This window comes from Brassica oleracea, chromosome C2 (assembly GCF_000695525.1).
Source record: "Brassica oleracea var. oleracea cultivar TO1000 chromosome C2, BOL, whole genome shotgun sequence".
Lineage (NCBI taxonomy): Eukaryota > Viridiplantae > Streptophyta > Magnoliopsida > Brassicales > Brassicaceae > Brassica > Brassica oleracea.
In genome coordinates this window covers 42,256,068-42,276,911 of record NC_027749.1, presented here as the reverse complement: position 1 = coordinate 42,276,911, position 20,844 = coordinate 42,256,068, and the positions used below count along the sequence as shown (strand labels likewise).

General features: G+C 34.3%; 4 protein-coding genes across 8 annotated transcripts; 1 reads left to right on the top strand and 3 right to left on the bottom strand.

The window, feature by feature from the left end:
- Positions 1–5,307: 5,307 nt before the first annotated feature.
- Positions 5,308–6,738, bottom strand: LOC106326513 (GDSL esterase/lipase At3g43570). 3 transcript variants are annotated; one of them, XM_013764482.1, is made up of 6 exons: positions 6,495–6,738; positions 6,267–6,397; positions 5,959–6,183; positions 5,774–5,861; positions 5,606–5,686; positions 5,308–5,501 (listed from the first exon to the last, which is right to left on the bottom strand). In XM_013764482.1, the coding sequence occupies exons 1-6, from the start codon at positions 6,736–6,738 to the stop codon at positions 5,308–5,310; spliced, it is 963 nt and encodes a 320-aa protein (XP_013619936.1). The 3 variants fall into 3 exon arrangements, with proteins under 3 accessions (XP_013619936.1, XP_013619934.1, XP_013619935.1); XM_013764480.1 differs by having other exon boundaries at positions 5,606–5,861; XM_013764481.1 differs by having other exon boundaries at positions 5,308–5,480; positions 5,606–5,861.
- Positions 6,739–10,650: 3,912 nt separating this feature from the next.
- On the bottom strand, positions 10,651–13,840 carry LOC106323061 (cleavage and polyadenylation specificity factor subunit 3-II). 2 transcript variants are annotated; one of them, XM_013761228.1, is made up of 13 exons: positions 13,736–13,840; positions 13,469–13,646; positions 13,305–13,377; positions 13,104–13,221; positions 12,931–13,004; positions 12,707–12,843; positions 12,546–12,609; positions 12,358–12,423; positions 12,206–12,275; positions 12,011–12,115; positions 11,716–11,857; positions 11,529–11,625; positions 10,651–11,450 (listed from the first exon to the last, which is right to left on the bottom strand). In XM_013761228.1, exons 1-13 carry the CDS (start codon positions 13,758–13,760, stop codon positions 10,752–10,754), a joined length of 1,848 nt encoding a protein of 615 aa, XP_013616682.1. In that variant the 5' UTR covers positions 13,761–13,840; the 3' UTR covers positions 10,651–10,751. The 2 variants fall into 2 exon arrangements, with proteins under 2 accessions (XP_013616682.1, XP_013616684.1); XM_013761230.1 differs by having other exon boundaries at positions 13,338–13,377.
- A 208-nt stretch (positions 13,841–14,048) lies between these two features.
- LOC106327915 (dolichyl-diphosphooligosaccharide--protein glycosyltransferase subunit 1B) lies at positions 14,049–18,485 on the top strand. 2 transcript variants are annotated; one of them, XM_013766225.1, is made up of 9 exons: positions 14,049–14,179; positions 14,252–14,354; positions 14,629–14,673; positions 14,796–15,427; positions 15,513–15,660; positions 17,627–17,806; positions 17,888–17,956; positions 18,028–18,117; positions 18,217–18,485. In XM_013766225.1, the coding sequence occupies exons 2-9, from the start codon at positions 14,259–14,261 to the stop codon at positions 18,340–18,342; spliced, it is 1,386 nt and encodes a 461-aa protein (XP_013621679.1). In that variant the 5' UTR covers positions 14,049–14,179; positions 14,252–14,258; the 3' UTR covers positions 18,343–18,485. The 2 variants fall into 2 exon arrangements, with proteins under 2 accessions (XP_013621679.1, XP_013621680.1); XM_013766226.1 differs by having other exon boundaries at positions 14,061–14,179; positions 14,247–14,354.
- A 605-nt stretch (positions 18,486–19,090) lies between these two features.
- On the bottom strand, positions 19,091–20,423 carry LOC106318721. Its single transcript, XM_013756838.1, has one exon. The coding sequence runs from the start codon at positions 20,285–20,287 to the stop codon at positions 19,334–19,336; it is 954 nt and encodes a 317-aa protein (XP_013612292.1). The 5' UTR covers positions 20,288–20,423; the 3' UTR covers positions 19,091–19,333.
- Between the last annotated feature and the right edge of the window lie 421 nt (positions 20,424–20,844).

Below are 20,844 nucleotides of genomic sequence, written 5' to 3'. Positions count from 1 at the left end.
CATGTGCATGAGTACGGGAGAATCACTTACTTTTAGATTGTGAAATACGTCAAAAAGAGATTTGTAAAATTAAAGATTTCTTTTTCTTTTGAGGAGTTTTCATTTTTACCACTTTCTTGGTACCATTATCCATGTTTACCACCGCTAAAAAGACATTTTCAAAAATACATTCTTCATTAAAATGCAAAAGATTTTTATACCATTGTTTTCTATATATATAAAATAAATAATTATTTAAATACATAAAAATAATAATAAAAACAATTTATGTTTTCAAATATTACTTTTTCAAATTCAAACTTTTTTATAAATTTTTTTTGAATTTTTTTTCAAAATTTCTTTTTGAAAATCGAAAATTATTTTTGAAACTATTTTAATTTTTTTTTATAAATTTTTAAGCATTTATTTATATGTTTATTAGAATCCTAAATTTCTAATTCCAAAAACTGTACCCACCCCTCAACTCTAAACCCTAAGTCAAGATTAGTTAACCATATTTTTATAAATGTATTTTTCTCTAGAGAGGGTAAAAATAGTTACTGTAAACATGAAAAGTGGTATTATGAATGTGGTATTTTGGATTCTAATAAAAACTTAATTTTTTTTAAAAAAGTAGTTTCAAATATGATTTTCATTTTTCAAAAAGAAATTTTGAAAAAAAAATTTCAAAAAGAAAAAAATTATAGAAAAGTTCGAATTTGAAAAAGTATAATTCGAAAACATAAAACAAAAATATTTTTTAATATTTTTAAATTTTATTTAATTAAATAATTATTTATTATATATATCTAGAAAACAATGGTGAAAGAGTCTTTGCCCAGTTAATGAAAAAAATATTTTTGAAAATGTCATTTTAGTGATGGTAAATATGAATAATAGTACCTTGAAAGTAGGCCTAGGAATTTGAATCATAGTCCGCGGGCCCTGCCCGTTTGACCTGCCGCGGGCCCTGCCCCCGTTTGACCCGCCGCGGGCCATGCCCCGTTTGACCAGCCACGGGGCCTGCCCCGTTTGACCCGCCGCGGGGCGGGTCCGGTCGAGCATTTTGGAAAAATCGAGTCGTGGGTGCGGGTTAAGACTATTTTATGCGAGGCGAGTGCGGGTTGGTGGATTTTTATTCGCGGGTACCCGTCAACCTTCAAAATTAAAAAAAAGATTAAAAAGTTTTTCTTAAAAAGATTTTGTTTTCAAAAAATACAAATTATCTTTAAAAATAACTAAAAATATTTAAAATAATAGAAAAAATTATTTATAAATATATTATTTTATAGAAAATATAATTAAATATTTATTTTTTAATTAAAAATATAACCCGCAGGTCCCGCGGGTTACCCGCAGGTCCCACGGGTTACCCGCAAAATAAAGTGGGGGCAGGTGCAGGTATTAGTTTATCTCTTTGCAAGTTGAACGGGTCGAAATTTTAAGTAAAAAAAAAAAAGATAAACTGGTAAACATGAAACTCCTCCAAGAAAAAACTGTAAAAGAATATTTGATATTAGTTTTTTTTAAATACTAAAAAGTGATTTGTATCATATTTTTTTAAGTCATAACCAAAAGAAAATAGTAAAATGTTATTTGATGATATTTTTTAAAGATAATTTGATGATGAATATGATATTAAAAATTATTTAATCAACAAAAACCAATTGTAGAAATAGTAGTGATATGAATTGTGAAAATTTAATTTTAAAATTATTTAAAAGCAACTAGAATTAATTATTGGGAAATTGTCAAAATACAACATTCATAGTACCATTATTCATGTTTACACTAATCATTTTTACCTTCACTTTTAATGAAGGGTAAAAGACATTAATAACTCTAGGGTAGGCCTGGGCGTTTGGGTCGCCAGATCGGGTTCGGGCTGGTTCTTTTCGGGTCCGGGTCTTTTCGGGTCCTAAATATTTAGACCCATTAGGTACTTAGAAATTTTAGATTCGGGTTCGGGTCAGTTCTTCTCGGGTCCGGGTCGGTTCGGGTCTATAATTAAAATATCCATAAAATACCCGTAATTTTTCGGGTCCATATCGGGTCCGGGTCGGATTCAGATATCGTTGTCCGCTCTTTCCGTTTTTTTTTCGTTTCGGATCTGAAAAGGACATGATATACCCAATTCCATCAACTTTAGTTGAATATTTGTCATATATATCTAAAATTTTACAAAACAGCTTAAATGAAACTATTAATAATTAAAATAAAACATTTTAAAACTCTAAATTTTATATTTTAAAGCTTTATATTACTTAAAAATGTTTAAAAAATAATAACAAATGTTGTTCACAAAAGATATTTCAACTAAATCATAAAATAATATATATAAAATAGAACACAAAAACATCATAGTTTTAAATATACATGTTTTTAAGTCGGATACATATTGGTTCTTATCGGGTCGGATCTATTCGGGTCGGTTTTTTTGGGTCCGGATCTATTCGGGTGGGTTCCTTTTCGGTTCCTGTTCTTTCGGGTAAAAAACATTTAGACCCAAAAGGTACTTGTACATTTTTGGTCCGGTTCCGGGTCGGGTATTTTTGGGTCGGTTACGGTTCGGGTCTTCGGGTCCAGGTTAAAATGCCCAGGCCTACTCTAGGGTTAACTAATCTAGAACTAGGGTTTAGAGTTGAGGGATGGGCTAGGGTTTTTTGAATGTGAAATTTAGAATTCTAATAAATATATAAATAAATACTTAAAAAAATATAATTAAAAAAAAAAGGAAATTGCTAAAAATACTATTTTCAAAGTATCATGTTTACACTAACTACTTTTACCCTTATCTTTAATGAAGGGTAAAAGACATTTATAACCTTTTGATTATTTTTGACAAAAAAAAAAAGGTTAAGTAATCTAAACTTAAAACATCAACTCTAAACCCTAAACCATGAAACATCAACTCTAAACCCTAAACCCCGAAACACAACTCTAAACCCTAAACCCAAAAACTTCAAATCTAAACCCTAAAACATAAACTCTAAACCCTAAACGTAAACCCTAAACCCTAAAAACCTTAAACCATCAATTATAAACCCGAGTTTTTTTTGAAATAAACCCTAAACCCTGAAACATCAACTCTAAACCCTAAACCCAGAAACATCAACTCTAAACCTTAAACCTTAAACCTTCAACTCTAAACCCTAAGACATCAACTCTAAACCCTAAACGTAAACCCTAAACCCTAAAGCTTATATTTTTCTGAAATTTGAACCCTAAACCCTAAACCCTAAAGCTTATATTTTTCTGAAATTCGAACCCTAAACCCTAAAACCCTAAACCTTCAAATCTAAACCCTAAAACATCAACTCTAAACCCTAAACGTAAACCCTGAAACCCTAAATCTTCAAATCTAAACCCTAAAACACCAACTCTAGGGTTTAGAATTTAGGATTTAGGATTTAGGGTTTAGGGTTTAGAGTTGAAGGTTTAGGGTTTAGAGTTGCTGTCTTAGGGTTTAAGGTTAATTTTTTAGGGTTTAGGGTTTAGAGTTTACTTTTTAGGGTTTAGGGTTTAGTGTTGATAGTTTAGGGTTTAGTGTTGATGGTTTAGGGTTTAGAGTTGAAGTTTAGGGTTTAGGGTTTAGAGTTGATGTTTTAGGGTTTAGAGTTGAAGGTTTAAGGTTTAAGGTTTAGAGTTGATGTTTCTGGGTTTAGGGTTTAGAGTTGATGTTTCGCGGTTTAGGGTTTATTTTAAAAAAAAAATAGGATTTATGATTGATGGTTTAGGGTTCGTATTTCAAAAAAAAATAGGATTTACGATTGATGGTTTAGGGTTTAGAGTTGAGTTTTAGGGTTTAGGGTTTGAATTTCGAAAAAGTATAATTCAGAAAAAAATTAAAATTTTTTTTTTTTAGATTTTTATTTATTTAAATATTTATTTATTATATATATAAAGAACATGGACGTAAGAGTCTTTTGCCACTTAATGAAGAAAATACTTTTGAAAATGTCATTTTAATGGTTGTAAAAATGAAAAGTGGTAGCATGAAAGTGGTAAACATGTAATTTCCCAAAAAAAAAAAATAGTTTCAAAAATATTTTTTATTTTCAGAAAGAAGTTATGATTAAAAATTTATAAAAAAGTTCAAATTTGAAAAAAATATAATTCAAAAACATAAAAAAAAAATATTATTATTTTTATTATTATTTATTTAAATAATTATTTATTATATATATAGAGAACAAGGGTATCAGAGTCTTTTTCTACTTAATGAAAAAATTATTTTTGAAAATATCTATTTAATGGTGGTAAACATGAATAATGGTACCAAAAAAGTAGTAAACATGAAAATTCTCCATAATTATTTGATAGTAATTTAATTTTTCTAACATTCTAAACAAAAGGTAATTATAAAATAATATACGTTAGTATTTTTCTTATTTTATATTCTAAATAAAGTTTTTTATGTAAAATATAATATTTTCCATTTTTTAAATCCTAACAAATAAAATTTTAAAAACTTATTGAATAGTAACTTTTTAAAATGAATTTGATGACAAATATTATACTAAAACTATTTAATTAACAAAAATAAAAATAGGATGTTATAGTGATTGGTCTTTATGTGTCTGCAAACGAAAATCAGATACATGTTTATAGAGAAATTGCCATAAATATCACATTCATAATACCACTTTTCATTTTTACACTAATCACTTTTATCCTCATTTTTAAAGAGGGAAAAACCATTTATAACCCTAGGTTTAACTAATCTAGACTTAGAATTTGAGGTGTGGGGTAGGATTTCTGAAATGTAAAATTTAGGATTCTAATAAATATATAAATAAATACTTAAAAATATATATATTTTTAAAAATATTTTCAAAAATAATTGGAGAAAAGAATTAAAAAAATTTATAAAAAGTTCAAATTTGAAAAAGTATAATTCGAAAATATAAATAAAAATTATTTTTATTTTTTATTTTCTTAAAGTTTTTTATTTATTTAAATAACTATTTATTTTATATATATATATATATATATAACAAATGTATAAAAAAAATTTGTCTCTTAATGAAAAATATATTTTTGAAAATGTCTTTTTAATAGTGGTAAACATGAATAATGGTACCCAAAAAATAGTAATCATGAAAATTGTCATGTTTATATATATTTTTCATGTTTGGTCATAAAAATAGATTATTATTATTATTATTATTACTGTCACAGTAAATGACCCCTTTATGTGTGTTTGGTCAAAAACAAATCAAGCTTCATTGTCGTCTTATTACATTTTTTGTTTTTCCTAAGTAATATTTGATTGGGGAAACACAATCAGACCAAGAGATAAATAAATTTTAGTTAAATGATTAAACATCAATAGATTTTGCTTAAATATTTGTTAAGCAAGTTGTCCACGATAACTTGATAAGCTCTCTCAGTTGGGTGGTAGCTATCCCAAAATATATAGGCTGAGGAATTAGAACATGTGAATGGATTCAATGAGTTACACATGTAGGATATTGCGAGAGAACCTCTACCGCAACATCCTCTATCAGCTACCTCAAAACCTGAAACATGATAAGCTAAATTCACTTATACTTCTGTAGTTTGGTTCAGATTTTATAATACAAATGAAAAATTTATAAAAATATATTTTATAAGATGAGCTTACCGTATTTTGCAGGATTTTGGATCATGTCAAAAAGAGTATCATAAACATCAATGTAGAGGATGACACCATCCAACTCTTTATCTAAAGATTCTAGTGCTGGTGAAAGCCTTGCGTTGAATTGTTTTGCCATGTTGTTTAAAGGTTTAACACATCCTCTTGTAAACAAACCTCCAAACACTGTTCTTTGAAGTGGTACACATCCAACCGGCACTGCGCTAAACACTCCGATTTTTTTAGCTCCAAGCTTATGTAATTCCTAAGTATTATACATAAGATATATTATAATTAGTGTTAGATATAAGTTTATTATTGTTTGATTTTTAGTAGTATATAAATCAGTTTAAATTACTTACTCTTACGAATTTGACTGCTGAGTCAGCCAAGAAATTGGCATATGAGGTACGGTCATATTTATGTGATTGAGCTAAGAAAGTGTGAGCAAGGTCGTTACTACTAGAACACACAACAAAAAAACTATGGTCCAAGATATCTTGAGCTTTTTTCTCTCCAAAATGTTGTTTAATCGTTGATATATATTGCTTGAAATATGTTAGTTGATCCCAGACTGATATCACGGACTGCAAAATAACAAATAATAGAAAATGAATCAATTAATTATAATATGTAGCCAGCGTTAACAACATAATAGATTATAACGTACCATAATCTTAGCAGTTAGCGGATCGTAACCAGTTCCTCCAGATGCAAATGTTACACCCTTAAGAAGATCTTGGGGCTTCAAATTCGGGTTCATAAATGCTGGTAGTGACTTAGCCAATCCCAATTTTTCAGCTGAAAAAAATTGGTGAAAAACAAATGTATCATGAGATAAAAATAGCTATAAGATTTTCTATAAAAAATATATATATAAACAACTTCGAATTGTTACCAATGAGATCAGAGGGAACTCTTCCATCAGAAAATCTTCCGGTGGCCAAGCCGCCGGGAAAGTCTTTGCCGTAGGGAGGAAAATTGCACTTCAAAAGAGTTGGAAGTCTATTGTTATTACCAGTATCCATGATTGAATCTCCAAAAACTATTAGTGCAGGGATTGTTGCATTCTTTCCTTGCTTCGCTGGATTAGCTTCGACGGCAATGAATACCAAAGCAAGCCAAAACAACTGAAGCTTCATTGTCTTAGTTGATTTGTTTATTTTTCTGCTCGATATGTGTTTGCCTTCTACAAATTTGAAAACATGCATGTATATATATATTATTTAAATTTGTTGAAACTTCTAAAAATATCTCTTTTGACAATAGTTGTGTTTGTTGGCTCTAGTTACTTATTACATTCCTTATGGTTTTAAAGACAACAAAGTTTAATGGTTATTTCTTACCAATAACATCGAAATAAGTTGGTTGTCACAACTTAAATTTACTATGTTTGGGATTTAGACCAATTACATTAATGTAACCGCAAGGCATAAAATGTTAAGCCAGACTTGGTTTATAAACTACTATCATATGTTAAATTAGAAACTCGCATTTTACTAGGTTTCTTTTACCAATTTATAACTATCAATATTTTTATTAATTATATTCACACACATGTATATATATATATGTAATTATAAATCACATATTATCATCATTATCTAAATTTTTAATATAATTAGGAACAAGCCATTTTCCAAATTCCAAAATAAAACAGGTATTCTTTTTAAAATAATTCTTATGTTCTTTTCTTAGTAGAGTAAACAAAACAATTTCATATTTATTTCTAATAGAATATTATTTAATAAATAATTCTTAAATACTTAAAAATATTTATAATTAATTAAAAATATTTACAAGTAATTCACAAATATTTGAAGTATCTCACATACAAGTAATTCACAAATACTTGTGAACATATGAATTACTTCAAGTAGAAAGTAATAAAATGGAATAAATAACTTGCAAGTATTTCATTTTTGAGTAAGTCTTCAAAATATCAAATACTCGTTTTTATCACATTAAATACAAGTCTAAAATTTTAATATTCACTACTTTTAATATTCATTCGAAAATAAGTTAATATATGGATTGTGTTCACCCCTAACCAAAAGGGAAAAGCCTGAAAGACTTTTTGGCCCAACAAATCATTAAAGAAACACACGATGCATATTAAAATGAGAATTCGGCCAAAAAAAACTTCAACTTTGTACGAATTGCCAAAATAAACATAAACTTTTGGGCTGACCAAAAAAACACCAAACTTTCATTGACTTTAAAATTAATTAACAATGTTTTCGCTAACTTGCCAATTTAGCACACCGTCAACAAATTTAACAGAAATATATAGACCCCTGGATTTGAACCCAGGTTGCTTGGTCAAATGACAAGTTATTTTACCACTGGGCTACTGGCACTTTCAATGTACTTACTAACATGTTTACTTTTATTTGGTATATATTAAATATAAAATTTTTTAAAAAAATTTAATAAGATCTTTAAAATTCCAAAAAAAATTAAAAAAATAAAGAAGATTTTTATAAAATTAATTTAGAGCATAAAAATTAAAAATAAAATTTATTTTTATTTTTAAAAAATAAAAACTCTTCCAAAATTTTCTAAAAACTTAAAAAAATCTTTAAAATTCTAAAAAATTGAAAAAGTAAAGAATTTGTTTATAAAATTAATTTTGAAATTAAAATAGAATTTTTTTATAAAATTGTTCTTATAAAATTAATTTTGAAAATAAAATAGAATTTTTTTATAAAATTAATTTTGAAATTAAAATAGAAATAAAATTTTATTTTTTCTTTTAAAAAAAACATGAACTTTTCACGAATTGAAAAGAAAAAAAATAAAATCTTATTTTCTATTTTAATTTCAAAATTAATTTTATAAAAAATTTCTTTTTTAATTTCAAAATTAATTTTATAAAAAAATTCTATTTTATTAATTTCAAAATTGATTTTATAAAAAAAAAATTTATTTTTCAATTTTTTGGAATTTTAAAGATCTTTTTAAGTTTTTAGAAAATTTTAGAAGAGTTTTTATTTTTTAAAAAGAAAAAAAAATTTATTTTTAATTTTAATTTCTAAATTAATTTTATAAAAATCTTCTTTATTTTTTTAATTTTTTTTTGGAATTTTAAAGATCTTATTAAGTTTTTAGAGAATTTTTTATATTTAATATGTATCAAATAAAAGTAAACATGTTAGTACGTATTTTGAAAGTGACAGTAGCCCAGTGGTAAAATACCTTGTCATTTGACCAACCAAGCTGGGTTCGAATCCAGGGGTCTACATATTTTTAATTTCAAATCATGTAAAACGACGTCGTTTCACTTAACGCCAACAATAAACGACGTCAAATATTTCTGTTAAATTTGTTGACGGCGTGCTAAATTGGCAAGTCAGCGAAAACATTGTTAATTAATTCTAAAGTCAATGAAAGTTTGGTGTTTTTTTTGTCAGCCCAAAAGTTTATGTTTCTTTTGGCAATTCGTGCAAAGTTGAGGTTTTTTTTGGCCGAATTCTCATATTAAAATAGATCCATCTTCTTTTTTTGAACACAAAATAATTTCATCTACAAAAATCCAAAACCGAGTTGTGTAGAGAAAACTTTTCTGTTGATGATGTGTAGAGAAGAAGTAAACATTTAGTTTTTGTACATGTTCAGTGAATGTTGCGTTTGGATTACATAAGAATGCTTCAAGGTAAGAGAATCACACAAGCCTACTCAATTGAATTCCAACATTTGTATGCCTTTTTTATCCTTCAAAATTGAAGTTGGTTACTTCTTTGATTACAGCGTGCTTCTTGTTATCCCCCACTCGTCCTGAGGCTCTGCTAAAAAACAATTATGTGTGTGTAGAGATGGCAATGTTGGACTTGGACCGTGGGCCTGGCCCGCAAAGGTTTGTAGTGGGGCGGGATTGGACCTTGTATTTGTAGGCCCGCAAATTTGCGGGACTCGCAGGACGGGTTGCTGCGGGATTGGTTTTCAGCGGGTTGGGCCAAAGCGGGTTTTGCGGGACGTCCCACTGGATCCGAAACAATTATTCACTTCGTCTCTTTAACTGATGAAAGGCAAAAGAAACAGGAAAAAATGGAGATTCAAGAGCCGATAACTCCTCCAGACATCTCTTATTCTTTGATCCATCACAACAACTCATTTCCTTCTTTCCATTCGCTTCATGCATCTTATTCATCTTTTCATTTGATCAAGGTATTGTCTTCTTCTCCCCTTCATCTTCTTTCTCATCTTTTGAGTTACGATTCATGAACAAGTGGTCTTTTGAGTTTAGATCAAACATCTGTGTACTCACCTAAGAAAAGAAATAAGATTTGTGGGTTTTTTTTGCTCTTTACTGTCGATATAATGCTTAGGGAAAGAACATGGATTCTCGGCTAGAATGACATTGAGAGTAGTACTGTAGAAAGTGGAGATTCGTCAAGGGTTTAAAGAGTTATGTAGTGCATGGTCTTGTAAGAGTTAGAGCTATGATTGAAGCTAACGTGCGTGGGAAACTTGTAATCGTTTGGGACACTGGACACATAATTTAAAAACTTGTAATTGTTGAAAGAGGTAGAAACTTAGAGCTATAATTCCTTGACCTCTCCCTTGGCTATGTGAAAACTAAACCACATAATTCAAAAACGCACTAAATGTAGAATACACTTATCAAAGTCAGATGAGGGTTATAGACTTATTGCCAATTCAAAAACGCACTAGATGTAGAATACACTTTATCGAAGACAATTATACCTTGCCATCACCACTGATTGCCACAATATCAATGGCATAGACTTCATTCTCTTGAAACTCAGCACTGATCGTGTTTGTATGCAGTTTGGTCTTGAAGGAAGCAGTAGCAGACAGCTTAAGATAAGACGTCCCGCGGGCCGACCCGCGAAGACTTACTAATATTGGGTTTGGTCAGCCTTTCTGAGGACTGCAGCCCGCGCGGAACAGGCCCACCGTGAGCCGCTTGAAGATGAACCCGCTGCGGTTTGGGACGGGACGGGAAAGCCCAATTGCCATCTCCATGTGTGTGTGGTTAAACCATTGACGTATCAGTTAAAAACTAACATAACCACTTTGGTCATGACTCATTGGATCCAAATACCTTCCAGAAAGCAAATGTACAGTAGCTGTTTTACATATTATTAAATAATTAAAATAGTCCGTTTTACATAACAAAATTGAACACTTCTCAGAGATTTTGTTTCATAGCATTGATGATTCCCCAACCAAGCTCTAAATCTGCAACAGACCAGTTGCAACACAAGAACTTAACTTCACTACAGCTACTACTTATCCCTCTTCTATGCACACACTCCTCTTTCAGACACAAAGAACCCTTGAAAGATCCAACCTGCAAACAGGTCTCAGATTCATGGATCTCATCAGCACAAGACACTGTCTCCGAGATTTTTTCCGACAACTGTTTGATCAGACCAACATCATCTGATTCTCCCTTAACTTTGACAGGACAACAATAAGCCAAAGAGACCACATGGTCTTTCTCATGTAACACCTCAGAGACTTCATCTTGGTGAACCATCTTTGCCTTTTTGCTCTTCTCTATTACCAAAACCCCATCTGCGGTTCTCTGGTCCGTAACACGGAGCTGAGTAGAGGAGTTTGAGAATCTGAAGTTTGGGTTAGAGCAGATTTTAAGAAACATATCAGAAGCGTTTGCTTTTACAAAAGTGGTCGAAGCGACTGAAACCGTTTCGCCATTGGCAGGGACGAAACAGGGGATGTCAAGCTCTGAGGTTATCTTGTCCTTGAGAGACATCATGCTGGGTTTTTCTCCGTGCACGAGTACAATGTTCTTTGGGGAAAGAAACTTTGTGAGATCCATTATTCCTTTTGCATCTGTGTGAGGACTGAAAGCCACTTGATGTATCTGATAAAAAATAACATCAAGACTTTTAATTTGTGGTCTACTGTTTGAATAAGATTTAGGAAGAAAGAGCAGACAAACCTTGCAACGGACATCAACCTTGGTGCCATTGTAGAGATCAACCGTTGTTGGTTTACCAGACATCAGTTTGTGACCAACAGTACCAGCCACAGAGTAACTGTAGGGAAGAAATGAGATACAAGTGTGCCTTAGATGCTAAGAAAATAACATGAAATGCTAAGAAAGGGGAACAGTTTAGGTTAAATACCCGGGCAGGGCAACGAGATTTAGCGGTGAAGGAGCCCAATGCTTGAACACTTCTAGTGAGAATCCGGCACAGAGCATACCGGGTGTGGCAAAGAGAACACATGGCCCAGGAGCATGTATAAGAGATCGATCGAAATCTTTAACTGCAGAGTATGAAGGTATCAGTTACAAAGCGAGCAAAGACAAAGCACTGAGGTATTTTATAAGAACTATGAAAGAACAACTAGATTCCAAAGTTTTGATAGTCTAAATTCTTTATCAATGCGTTTTTCAACGTTCCAGGTTAATCAGCATACCATTCTTAAAATCAAATGGGTTATGCGTAACATGCTTTTCTTTGACGTTCTGGCTTGTCCAGCTTATGAGCATTTTGTAATACATGTTTGCTTGGATGGTCAAACCTGAAAAAACACACAAGTTCAACAATTCTCAGAAGATGGATAAATCTGCAGACTTGATTTCACATCAGGAATGGTGGTGATTTGACAGACCTGACGAGAAGTAAATTGGAACCTTTATATTCATGCGTTCCCAGTAATCATCGAGCAGCATGCATAGTTCCTGAACAAGGAAACGCAGGCCCTTTTAGTTCTAAGAAAGGGATAAAGCTATCACAGAGCGCCATTACTGTAAGAAGACATACCTGAGCCCTTCCAAGAGCAAATGAAGGAATCAGAGCTTTCCCTCCGCCAGCAACACATTTATGAACCTGGAAGATTTTTATCTCAGATATCAGACAATTAACAAAACGAAAGACGAAGCCTCCTAAATGGGTACTTTAGTACATTGATGAAGGAACAAGACAACAATGATATCATCAAGCAGACTTACAGCTTGAAGAAACTCTCTCTCCCTGGGATATTTTGAGCCGCGAGTGGTAGTTGCATATGTAGACCTAAAACAACAGTTAAAAAAAAAAAATCAAATACAGTTTTATGAAAGGGAAGGCTCGTAATCACACCACTGAACAAGATTGAAATAGTTTTCCATACTCTGATATGAGAAGATCCAACTGGAGCCTGTCGATTTTCGCTGCTCCAAGATGTCTATCTGTAGTCATATTGTAATCTCCGGTGTACACAATCGCCGCATCTCCCACCTTTGCATACACCATCACTGCTCCAAGTACCTAATGACAACAATCACAAGAGAAACTCTAAGAAACACAGAATAAGAAACTTAAAGTCCAAAGTAGCTCTGGACATGAGTTTCTTACATGCCCTGCATAATAGGCACGGATTTGAAGGTCTTCATCAACTTGAATCGTCTGCTTCAAGTCCAATGGAATTACTAACAAAAATGCAAAAAAAAAAAAGGAAGCCAAGTTATAGACACTGCAAGCAAGTCACACATTCACCAAGATAAAGATCGAATCCAATGATCAAGCACCTTTGTTCATGCAACTAGCGATATGGGCCGAAGTGAAAAGCTCCTCCTCGCCTCTTCTATCCACCATAATCCTCCTATAGTCCTCAAGCATCAACGGAGACAAAGCCTTCGTGGGATACTACAAAAGAGACAAACAAGTAAAAAAAACCAACAACTCGCTCAGACATTTCATCGAACACCTTGAGTACAATAAAAACTCACCGACATGTAAACAGGACCATTGTACCCACAGACCTCCGTGAAGTAAGGAAGCGCTCCAACATGATCCATATGACTATTATAAACTCACAATTAGAACCCACACGATTTCATTCATAGAAATAAAGGAGACAACTTTAAGGAGGGGTTTAGAGATGAATGAATACAAGTGAGTGATGATGACACAGGAGATGGTGCTATCGAAATCACCGGAATTGGAGAGGATAGAGAAATCTGGGTATCGGTTGTGATCGTCGCAGCCCATGTGCATCCCACAATCGAACATTATCTTTTTGCCATTGATCGTTACTACTACACAGCTCTTTCCTATCTCCTGCCCAGCACCTGAAAACACTCGCATGGAGGATAGTGTTGATACTCTTATTACCCAATCGTGAAACTTTGAAGAAGGGAAGAAAAGAAAGTGTTGTTACCGAGTACGAGGCAATCGATCGCCATTCCAGATGTTACAGACGGAAAAATAAAATAAAATTAAAATATTGGGGATGAAACAAGTTAGTTAGGTTGAGCAGATGCGAATGGCGGCAAACGGGCAAAGTGTTTTTTTTTTTTTTTTAAATGCTTTATACCTTATAAATGGGCTTGTATTAGTTGAAAGCCCACCAATAGCAATTAGGCCTGAGATCTGAATATAAAAGTTAGAATTTGTAGCCAACCGCCCACGCCTAGTTTAAGGCCCATTATCTTTTAAAATATAAAACGACATTGATTCATGTCATTTCGGTTACGAGGAAGAAGAGAGAACTCATTTTACACTCATCCATAAATCGTGAGAGACTTTATAGTTGACCGGATCATCGTTCCTCCTTCTCCTCGCTTCGCCGGCCGTCGAGATCTAGCTGTTTCTCTCTTCATCGGTCTGTAATCCCCTCCTATCAATTTCCCATTCTCCGAGTTCTTTGGTTTAATGAGTTTTCTTTTTAGCGCAGTGACGAAATGGCTGCTCGTATCTGGATCTTCTCCGTAGCTGTAGCTCTATTCTTATCGTTTTCGTCCGCTCAGGATCTCCAGATCGTAAATGCCGAGCGAAGGGTATCTATCTATCTCATAAAATCTCTCTACTTTCCTTAACGTATCCGTTTCTACTTCTTACGCAACCTCAAGTTGATGAAGCTTCTGTTGAGCGTTACCGATTCTCCGATCTATTTAGTACGATTGGGTTTGTAGAAGTACTGTGCGATTGGTTTATTAATTTTAGGCATCAGATTTGAAGTACGTTGATAGATAGATAATGCGACTCTTTCCTTGTAGAATTTCATCAGTTGTGCGTTTAATTTCCCCTTTGTGTTGGTGTTTTTGTTTGCAGATCGATTTAAGCTCACATATCGTGAAGGCCTTCTTCACCCTTAAGGTATCTCTCTTCAAAGCTTATTCCTTTCTTGATAATAATACACTGAAAGGTTGGAACTTTAGCTCTGGAAATTGTAACCCTTATGTGGATTTGTTTGTTTCTTATCTGAATTCTTTATTTAGGTGGAAAATATTGGGAAAGATCCTGCGGCAGATATGCTTCTTGCTTTCCCACCTACCCAGATCAAGCATTTGTCTATGGTCCAAGCCATGGCAATTACAGGCAAGAAGAAGAAGAAAACCTACTTGCCTCTAGATGTCAAACCAACCGAACAACCTGACGCACCAAACGACACCGGATACTTCCTTGTTTCCTTTGCCACCCCCTTAACCCCGGGCGAAACCGTTACACTCGAGGTGCTATACATACTGACTCATTCCCTGGAGCCTTTCCCATCAGAGATAGCCCAGTCAGAATCTCAGCTGGTTTACTACCGGGACAGTGCAGTAATACTCTCACCTTATCATATTAAGCAACAGACGACTTTTTTCAAGACTCCTAGTGCTAGAGTAGAGTCTTTCACTAACGTCGAGCCTGCTAACCGAGCTGGAAAAGAGATCAAATATGGACCTTATGAGGACCGTGCTCCGTACTCCTACGCACCTGTGAACGTTCACTTTGAGAATAACAGTCCGTTTGCTGTTGTTGAGGAGCTTGTGCGTGAGATTGAGATTTCGCACTGGGGTAGCCTTCAGATAACGGAGAATTACAGGTTGACTCATGGGGGAGCTCGTCATAAGGGTGTCTTCTCAAGGTATGTAATGGGCCTAATGGCTTGTTGTATTCATACGTATGACATTCTCCTGAATTGGGTTTCTGACGTTTTGAGTTTTGGACAGGGTTGACTATCAATCTAGACGTTCCATCAGTGGTTCATCCTCATTCAATGCGCTCCTTGCAGTACTTCCTCCCAAAGTTAACTCTGTTTACTACAGGGATGACATTGGAAACATCTCAACTTCACATTTGCGTACTGGCTTTAAGAAGGTATGGTTTGGTTATCCTCGATGTTTTTAAAACCGGGCAATTATTTGGGTCATTGTTCAATATGGTTTGACTGGGTCAAACATGGTTCAATAACTTGGTTCAGTATATTTTTAATATATAAATTTATAATTAATATTAGTAAATATAATACATAATTAAAATATAGATAAATACTTATCAAATATAAACTATTTTTTTGTTTTAAGCCAATCCACCAAGTGTTAGTCAAACCGCAATATAAATCATTTGTGTATTGATAACGTGATAACTATTTAATTTTTAAAAGAAATCAAAACTACATCATTTTTATACTAAGCATTAACTTAAATGACTAAATCCTAAGAGATTTGAACCTTGCACCACAAAACAAGTTAACAAGCTACCTAACCATTATGTCAATCGGACATATTCGTTTATCGAATAAAAGAAAACGTATATATATTAACATCATCTTTTCCATTTTAATGTCGTTTTCAACCAAAAACTTTGCTAAACGCCCATAATGGACATAAACTTTTCTAGGAACGAGTTCTCGTACGTTAACTTTCTAATCACTCTCACTTCAATCTGATATTGCATAATCCTCTCCATAGCGAGATTCCCAACTTTCAGCTTTTGATGCTCGTCTTTTGCACCATGTCCTATATAAATAATCACATCTTCTCAACCATCGTTATCCTCATACCCACATGAAATAACCACACTAGTAGCAAAGGGCTCCCATTAGGGCTACAACTCCCAGTGACAAAATCAATTCCAGCTTGTCTGTCCATGCAAACCTATAATGCACCACTCAATCATGTAAAAGAAAATATCTCTAACTTGCACACCAGTAATTGAATCCACGATGCGTTTGTCACGATTCAGCCACAAGGAACATTCATCGTCGACGACCCAACTTTTACTGCTTTCCTCTTGTATTTTTCTGAATATCAAGAAGATCCTACGAGAATCGTAGATCATCCTCGTCTTCCTCACAACTTCTCAGAACTGTCTCTCTCCTTCAGGACTAAGCTGACGACCCTTCAACGTCCCTCATTAAGCTGCGAGGAAGACAAGGATGATCTACGATTCTCTTAGGATCTTCTTGATATTGAGAATACAAGAGAAAAGCTGGATAGTAGTAAACCTGGATCGATGACGAATGAATGTTCCTTGTGGCTGAATCACGACAAACTCATCGTGTGTTCGATTCCTGGTGTGCAAGTTGGAGATATTTTCTTTTACAGGATTGAGTTGTGCATTATAGGTTTGCATGGACATACACAAGTTGGGAATGATTTTGTCATGAGAGTCGTAGTCCATTGCTACTAGTGTGGGTTTGAGGAGATGTGATTATTTATACATGACATCGTGGGAAAGACAAGCATCAGATGCTGAAAGGTGGGAATCTTGCTATGGAGAGGAGTATGGGATTGAAGTGAGAGGGATTAGAGGGTTAACGTATGAGAACTCGGTTTCTAGCAAAGTTTATGTCTATGATGGGCTGTTTAGCAAAGTTTTTGGTTGAAAAATGACATTAAATTGAAAAAAGATGATGTTTTAATGGAAAGCAGAGTGTAGATACGTTTTCGTTTATGTCTGATTGGCATAATGGTTAGGTAGCTTGTTTCGTGGTTCAGATCCCTTGGGATTCAATTTTTTAGTTTAATACTTAGTATCAAAACGACATAATTTTGATTTGTGTTAAAAAGTAAATGGTTGTCACGTCATCAATACACAGATGGTTTATTTTATGGATTGGCTTGTGGGTTAAATTGCAAACATTGAGAGAAAACCCTTTATCTGTTTTGAGATATAATCCAGACCCAACCGGGTTACGTGACTGGTTCATGTTCCAACCATGTGGTTTTAAAAACATTGGTTATCTTCTTCTCTTGATCCAACCATGTGTGTTACATCAAATTCAAAATGGTGGTTAGCAGCGTATACCTCACACTTTCTACCTAAATGTTGGTCTTTGCAGTCAGAACTTGAATTTGAACCGCGATACCCGTTATTTGGAGGGTGGAGAGCAACATTTATCATCGGCTATCGAGTTCCATTGGAAGACTATCTCTTTGAAGCACCAGATGGCAGACGTTACTTGAACTTTACCTTTGGCTGCCCGCTCGTTGAAACTATAGTTAACAAGTTGACTATCAAAGTGGGTTTCTACCAATATTTATCGTTTATCCAAGCTCTGTTGTTAGCAATCACTCGCTAACACAGGAAGATTCTGTCTCAGGTCGTGCTTCCTGAAGGATCAAAGGACCCTTCTGCTGTTTTGCCCTTCACAGTCAATCAAGACTTACAGGTCAGCCGCACAGATACATGAACTGCATTTGCAAACTATAAACATGTATCTAATATGGTTCTGTGTGTCAGGTCAAATACTCATACCTTGACATCGTGGGAAGAACCGTGGTTGTGTTGCAAAAGGATAATGTAGTTCCCACTCACAACGTACCCTTCCAGGTAAAGTTTACCTTTAACCTTAGCTTCTGTACTAGCCTAGATTACATCAATGATGATGAACAAACCAACTGATTAATGTTAATGTGATGGCTTTGGCAGGTGTATTATACGTTCAAACCAATATACATGCTTGCGGAACCGTTCATGCTTGTATCGGCTTTCTTCTTCGTCTTTGTGGCTTCTCTTGCGTATGTACACATCGATCTCAATATCGTCAAGAAATAGAAAATCTCAAAGAGTTCATTTATAGACTCCTAAAAGATGTAGACCGTTTATAATACTTTTTTGGTTAAAAACAAATAATTATGTAGTTGCTGACTTTCGTAGTTGTATCTTTGACGCTCTTTGTCCTAAAGACCTTTTGGAGATAGGATTGTTGTTGAGAGTTAATCAAGGACATTCAACTGCTAATGAGAGCTAAAATGCTCGGTCTTGATAAAGAACAAAGTAGTGGATCTTCATTGTCGAGGATAACCTCATGCTTCATAAGGATAAAATAGTTACAAAAGCTATTTTCTTAGTGTCTGTGTTGGACACTGCATATAAATCCATTAACAGGTTTTTTCTTTTTTTTGTCACTGCCAGTTAAACAGGTTAAACAGTGTGCTCGTACATATTTTTTTGCCAGATGATTATTAAGAGTAAAATGTACGCAATGTCAGAGACAATCCTTTATCAATCGTGTAATCCAACACGCAAAATCACCGAGATACTTAACCGGTACCAAACATCTGTGGCATTTCAACAAAAAAAAAACACATTGTCACTCTCTTAAGACAAGTAATAAAGACACTAGTGCTAAGTTGGATTTCTTATGTTCTTAAAACCAAACGCCAATATATACTTTTGAGACATGTTTGTTTTTAAAAAACACAGATTTGTTTGGTGCATATTTATCTTTTTGATCTACACTTGGAGAATGTTAAAAGAGTTTCATGAAAACAAAAACTAATGTAAAAGTAGTGTGTTTAAATGATGCAATCAGAACATACCATCTTCAAAGCAGATTATGATACAAGAAGATGCCGATTAAGATAGGCAAATGAAGATAAAACACAGGTAGCTTGATGCCAACAAGTTACAGAGAAAAATTGCCAGAGAAGAACAAAATGCATAAAGTTATAACAACTTAAATTAACAAGTTACATGAAGAAAAAAAGATTAAGCTACAAACACTGATGATCCTCCTAATCTTCATCTTCTCCAAACTTCACCCTCACACATTCTTCTTAGGCCTCCCTCTTCCTCTCTTCTTCGGCATTCCATCAGAATTAACTCCACCATTGTCATCACTCCTCACCGCCTCCGCATCTCTTTTCCCCGAACCACTTGACCATCCATCAAAGCTAATCGGAACACCACGAGACGAACCCGCCCCGTTAACATTAGAACCAGGTTCAGTTGGAGTAACAACACCACCATTCTGTCCGAACACAGGAGGCATCCAGTTCGGAAACTTCGTTGTATCCCCCGCAGCGGCTGCAGCTTCTTCTCCTCCTTTACCTCCGACGAATCCCATCGGAAAAAACCCCCAACAGCAATAATACTCGTCCTTTCCAGGCACCAACGGAGGCAACTGAGGAACACTCGCCGCGTGAAACGCACGCTGGCAGTTTTGGCATCTGATGCAATACTCCTGATAAACCCTAGGATACTCGTGAAGCGCGTAACAGTAAGGACACGCCGTCCAAAACGTACTCATCCTCTCGCTCGTCCCTTTCTTCTTACTCCTCCCACCACCGAGATCCACCTTCGTGAACACGAGATCGAACTGCGACTTCTTCGACGCCGTCGACAGCACCTCCCATGCGTCCACCACGAACCGGAACGCCTGATCGGCGTAAGGGAGGCGGTTTTTGTCCGGGTGGAGGAGGAGAGCGAGGCGGCGGTACTGCTTCTTGATCAGATCGGCGTCTGCTGAGGATTGGTCCGGATCTTCGATCTGGAGGATTTTGTACCAGTTCGGTTGGTTGTTGATGCGATTCTCCGCCGCGGAAGCGAGCAAGACGTCGACCACGGCGAGGATTTGATCTGTGCCTTCGAGGAGAGGCTCTGTCTCCTGAGCTAAGATGGCGAACTCTTTTGAGCCGTTCAGATCTCGCGACTCGAGGAGCTTCTCCGAGATTCCGAGGAGGCGTTCGGCTTCGGAGCGGTTAGTGTTTTCTCCCATGTTGTTGCTTGGAATCGGCGAACCTTATCGGTTAAATTACGGCTATGGCGGAGAAATGGAAGCAGATCTGTTCTTTATTGAGAAGACGATGAGGGGAAGAGCTCTCATTGGTGGATTGGTTTGGGGTTAAAATGGAAACAAGTTACATTGGAATAAACGTAAATCAACTTAATAAGAAAATAATCTTACATTGTATTCAATTTAAATTTTTTTCCATATGTAATTAAATTTTGTTAACTTCTTCCTTGTATAAGAAAATTTAATAAGATTTATAGAAGTAATTTTTTTTTTTTGAAAAACTGCAAACATCTCTAAATTGTAATAGAAAATATATAGATGATTGTTGTAATATAATTTGTTTCGTTAATAGTGTCCACAATAACTTGTAAAAATCTTATAAAAAGAAAATTTAAATGAATTAACCATTTTTGTTAAAAGGATTAAACTCGGATCTATTAAACACACAAACCTAATCTATGGATGGAAGGTGTAGTTCGCGAATAGACTCTCTTATGGGTATTTAAATGGACCGAAATGCACTAGTCCATATCCGTGTA

What these genes read in the sequence shown, in the direction of transcription:
- LOC106326513 (XM_013764480.1), bottom strand. Translation starts at nt 6,738, where the DNA reads ATGAAGCTTCAGTTGTTTTGGCTTGCTTTGGTATTCATTGCCGTCGAA. An exon ending in CAGCAGTCAAATTCGTAAGA is followed by an intron (nt 5,862 to 5,958) that starts GTAAGTAATTTA and finishes TATAATACTTAG; the next exon opens with GAATTACATAAGCTTGGAGC. An exon ending in CCAAAATCCTGCAAAATACG is followed by an intron (nt 5,502 to 5,605) that starts GTAAGCTCATCT and finishes ATCATGTTTCAG; the next exon opens with GTTTTGAGGTAGCTGATAGA.
- LOC106323061 (XM_013761228.1), bottom strand. Translation starts at nt 13,760, where the DNA reads ATGGCGATCGATTGCCTCGTACTCG. An exon ending in CGCTAGTTGCATGAACAAAG is followed by an intron (nt 13,005 to 13,103) that starts GTGCTTGATCAT and finishes CATTTTTGTTAG; the next exon opens with TAATTCCATTGGACTTGAAG. An exon ending in TCCAATTTACTTCTCGTCAG is followed by an intron (nt 12,116 to 12,205) that starts GTCTGTCAAATC and finishes GTGTTTTTTCAG; the next exon opens with GTTTGACCATCCAAGCAAAC.
- LOC106327915 (XM_013766225.1), top strand. Translation starts at nt 14,259, where the DNA reads ATGGCTGCTCGTATCTGGATCTTCTCCGTAGCTGTAGCTCTATTCTTA. An exon ending in CAGTCAATCAAGACTTACAG is followed by an intron (nt 17,957 to 18,027) that starts GTCAGCCGCACA and finishes TCTGTGTGTCAG; the next exon opens with GTCAAATACTCATACCTTGA. An exon ending in CTCACAACGTACCCTTCCAG is followed by an intron (nt 18,118 to 18,216) that starts GTAAAGTTTACC and finishes TGGCTTTGGCAG; the next exon opens with GTGTATTATACGTTCAAACC.
- LOC106318721 (XM_013756838.1), bottom strand. Translation starts at nt 20,287, where the DNA reads ATGGGAGAAAACACTAACCGCTCCGAAGCCGAACGCCTCCTCGGAATC.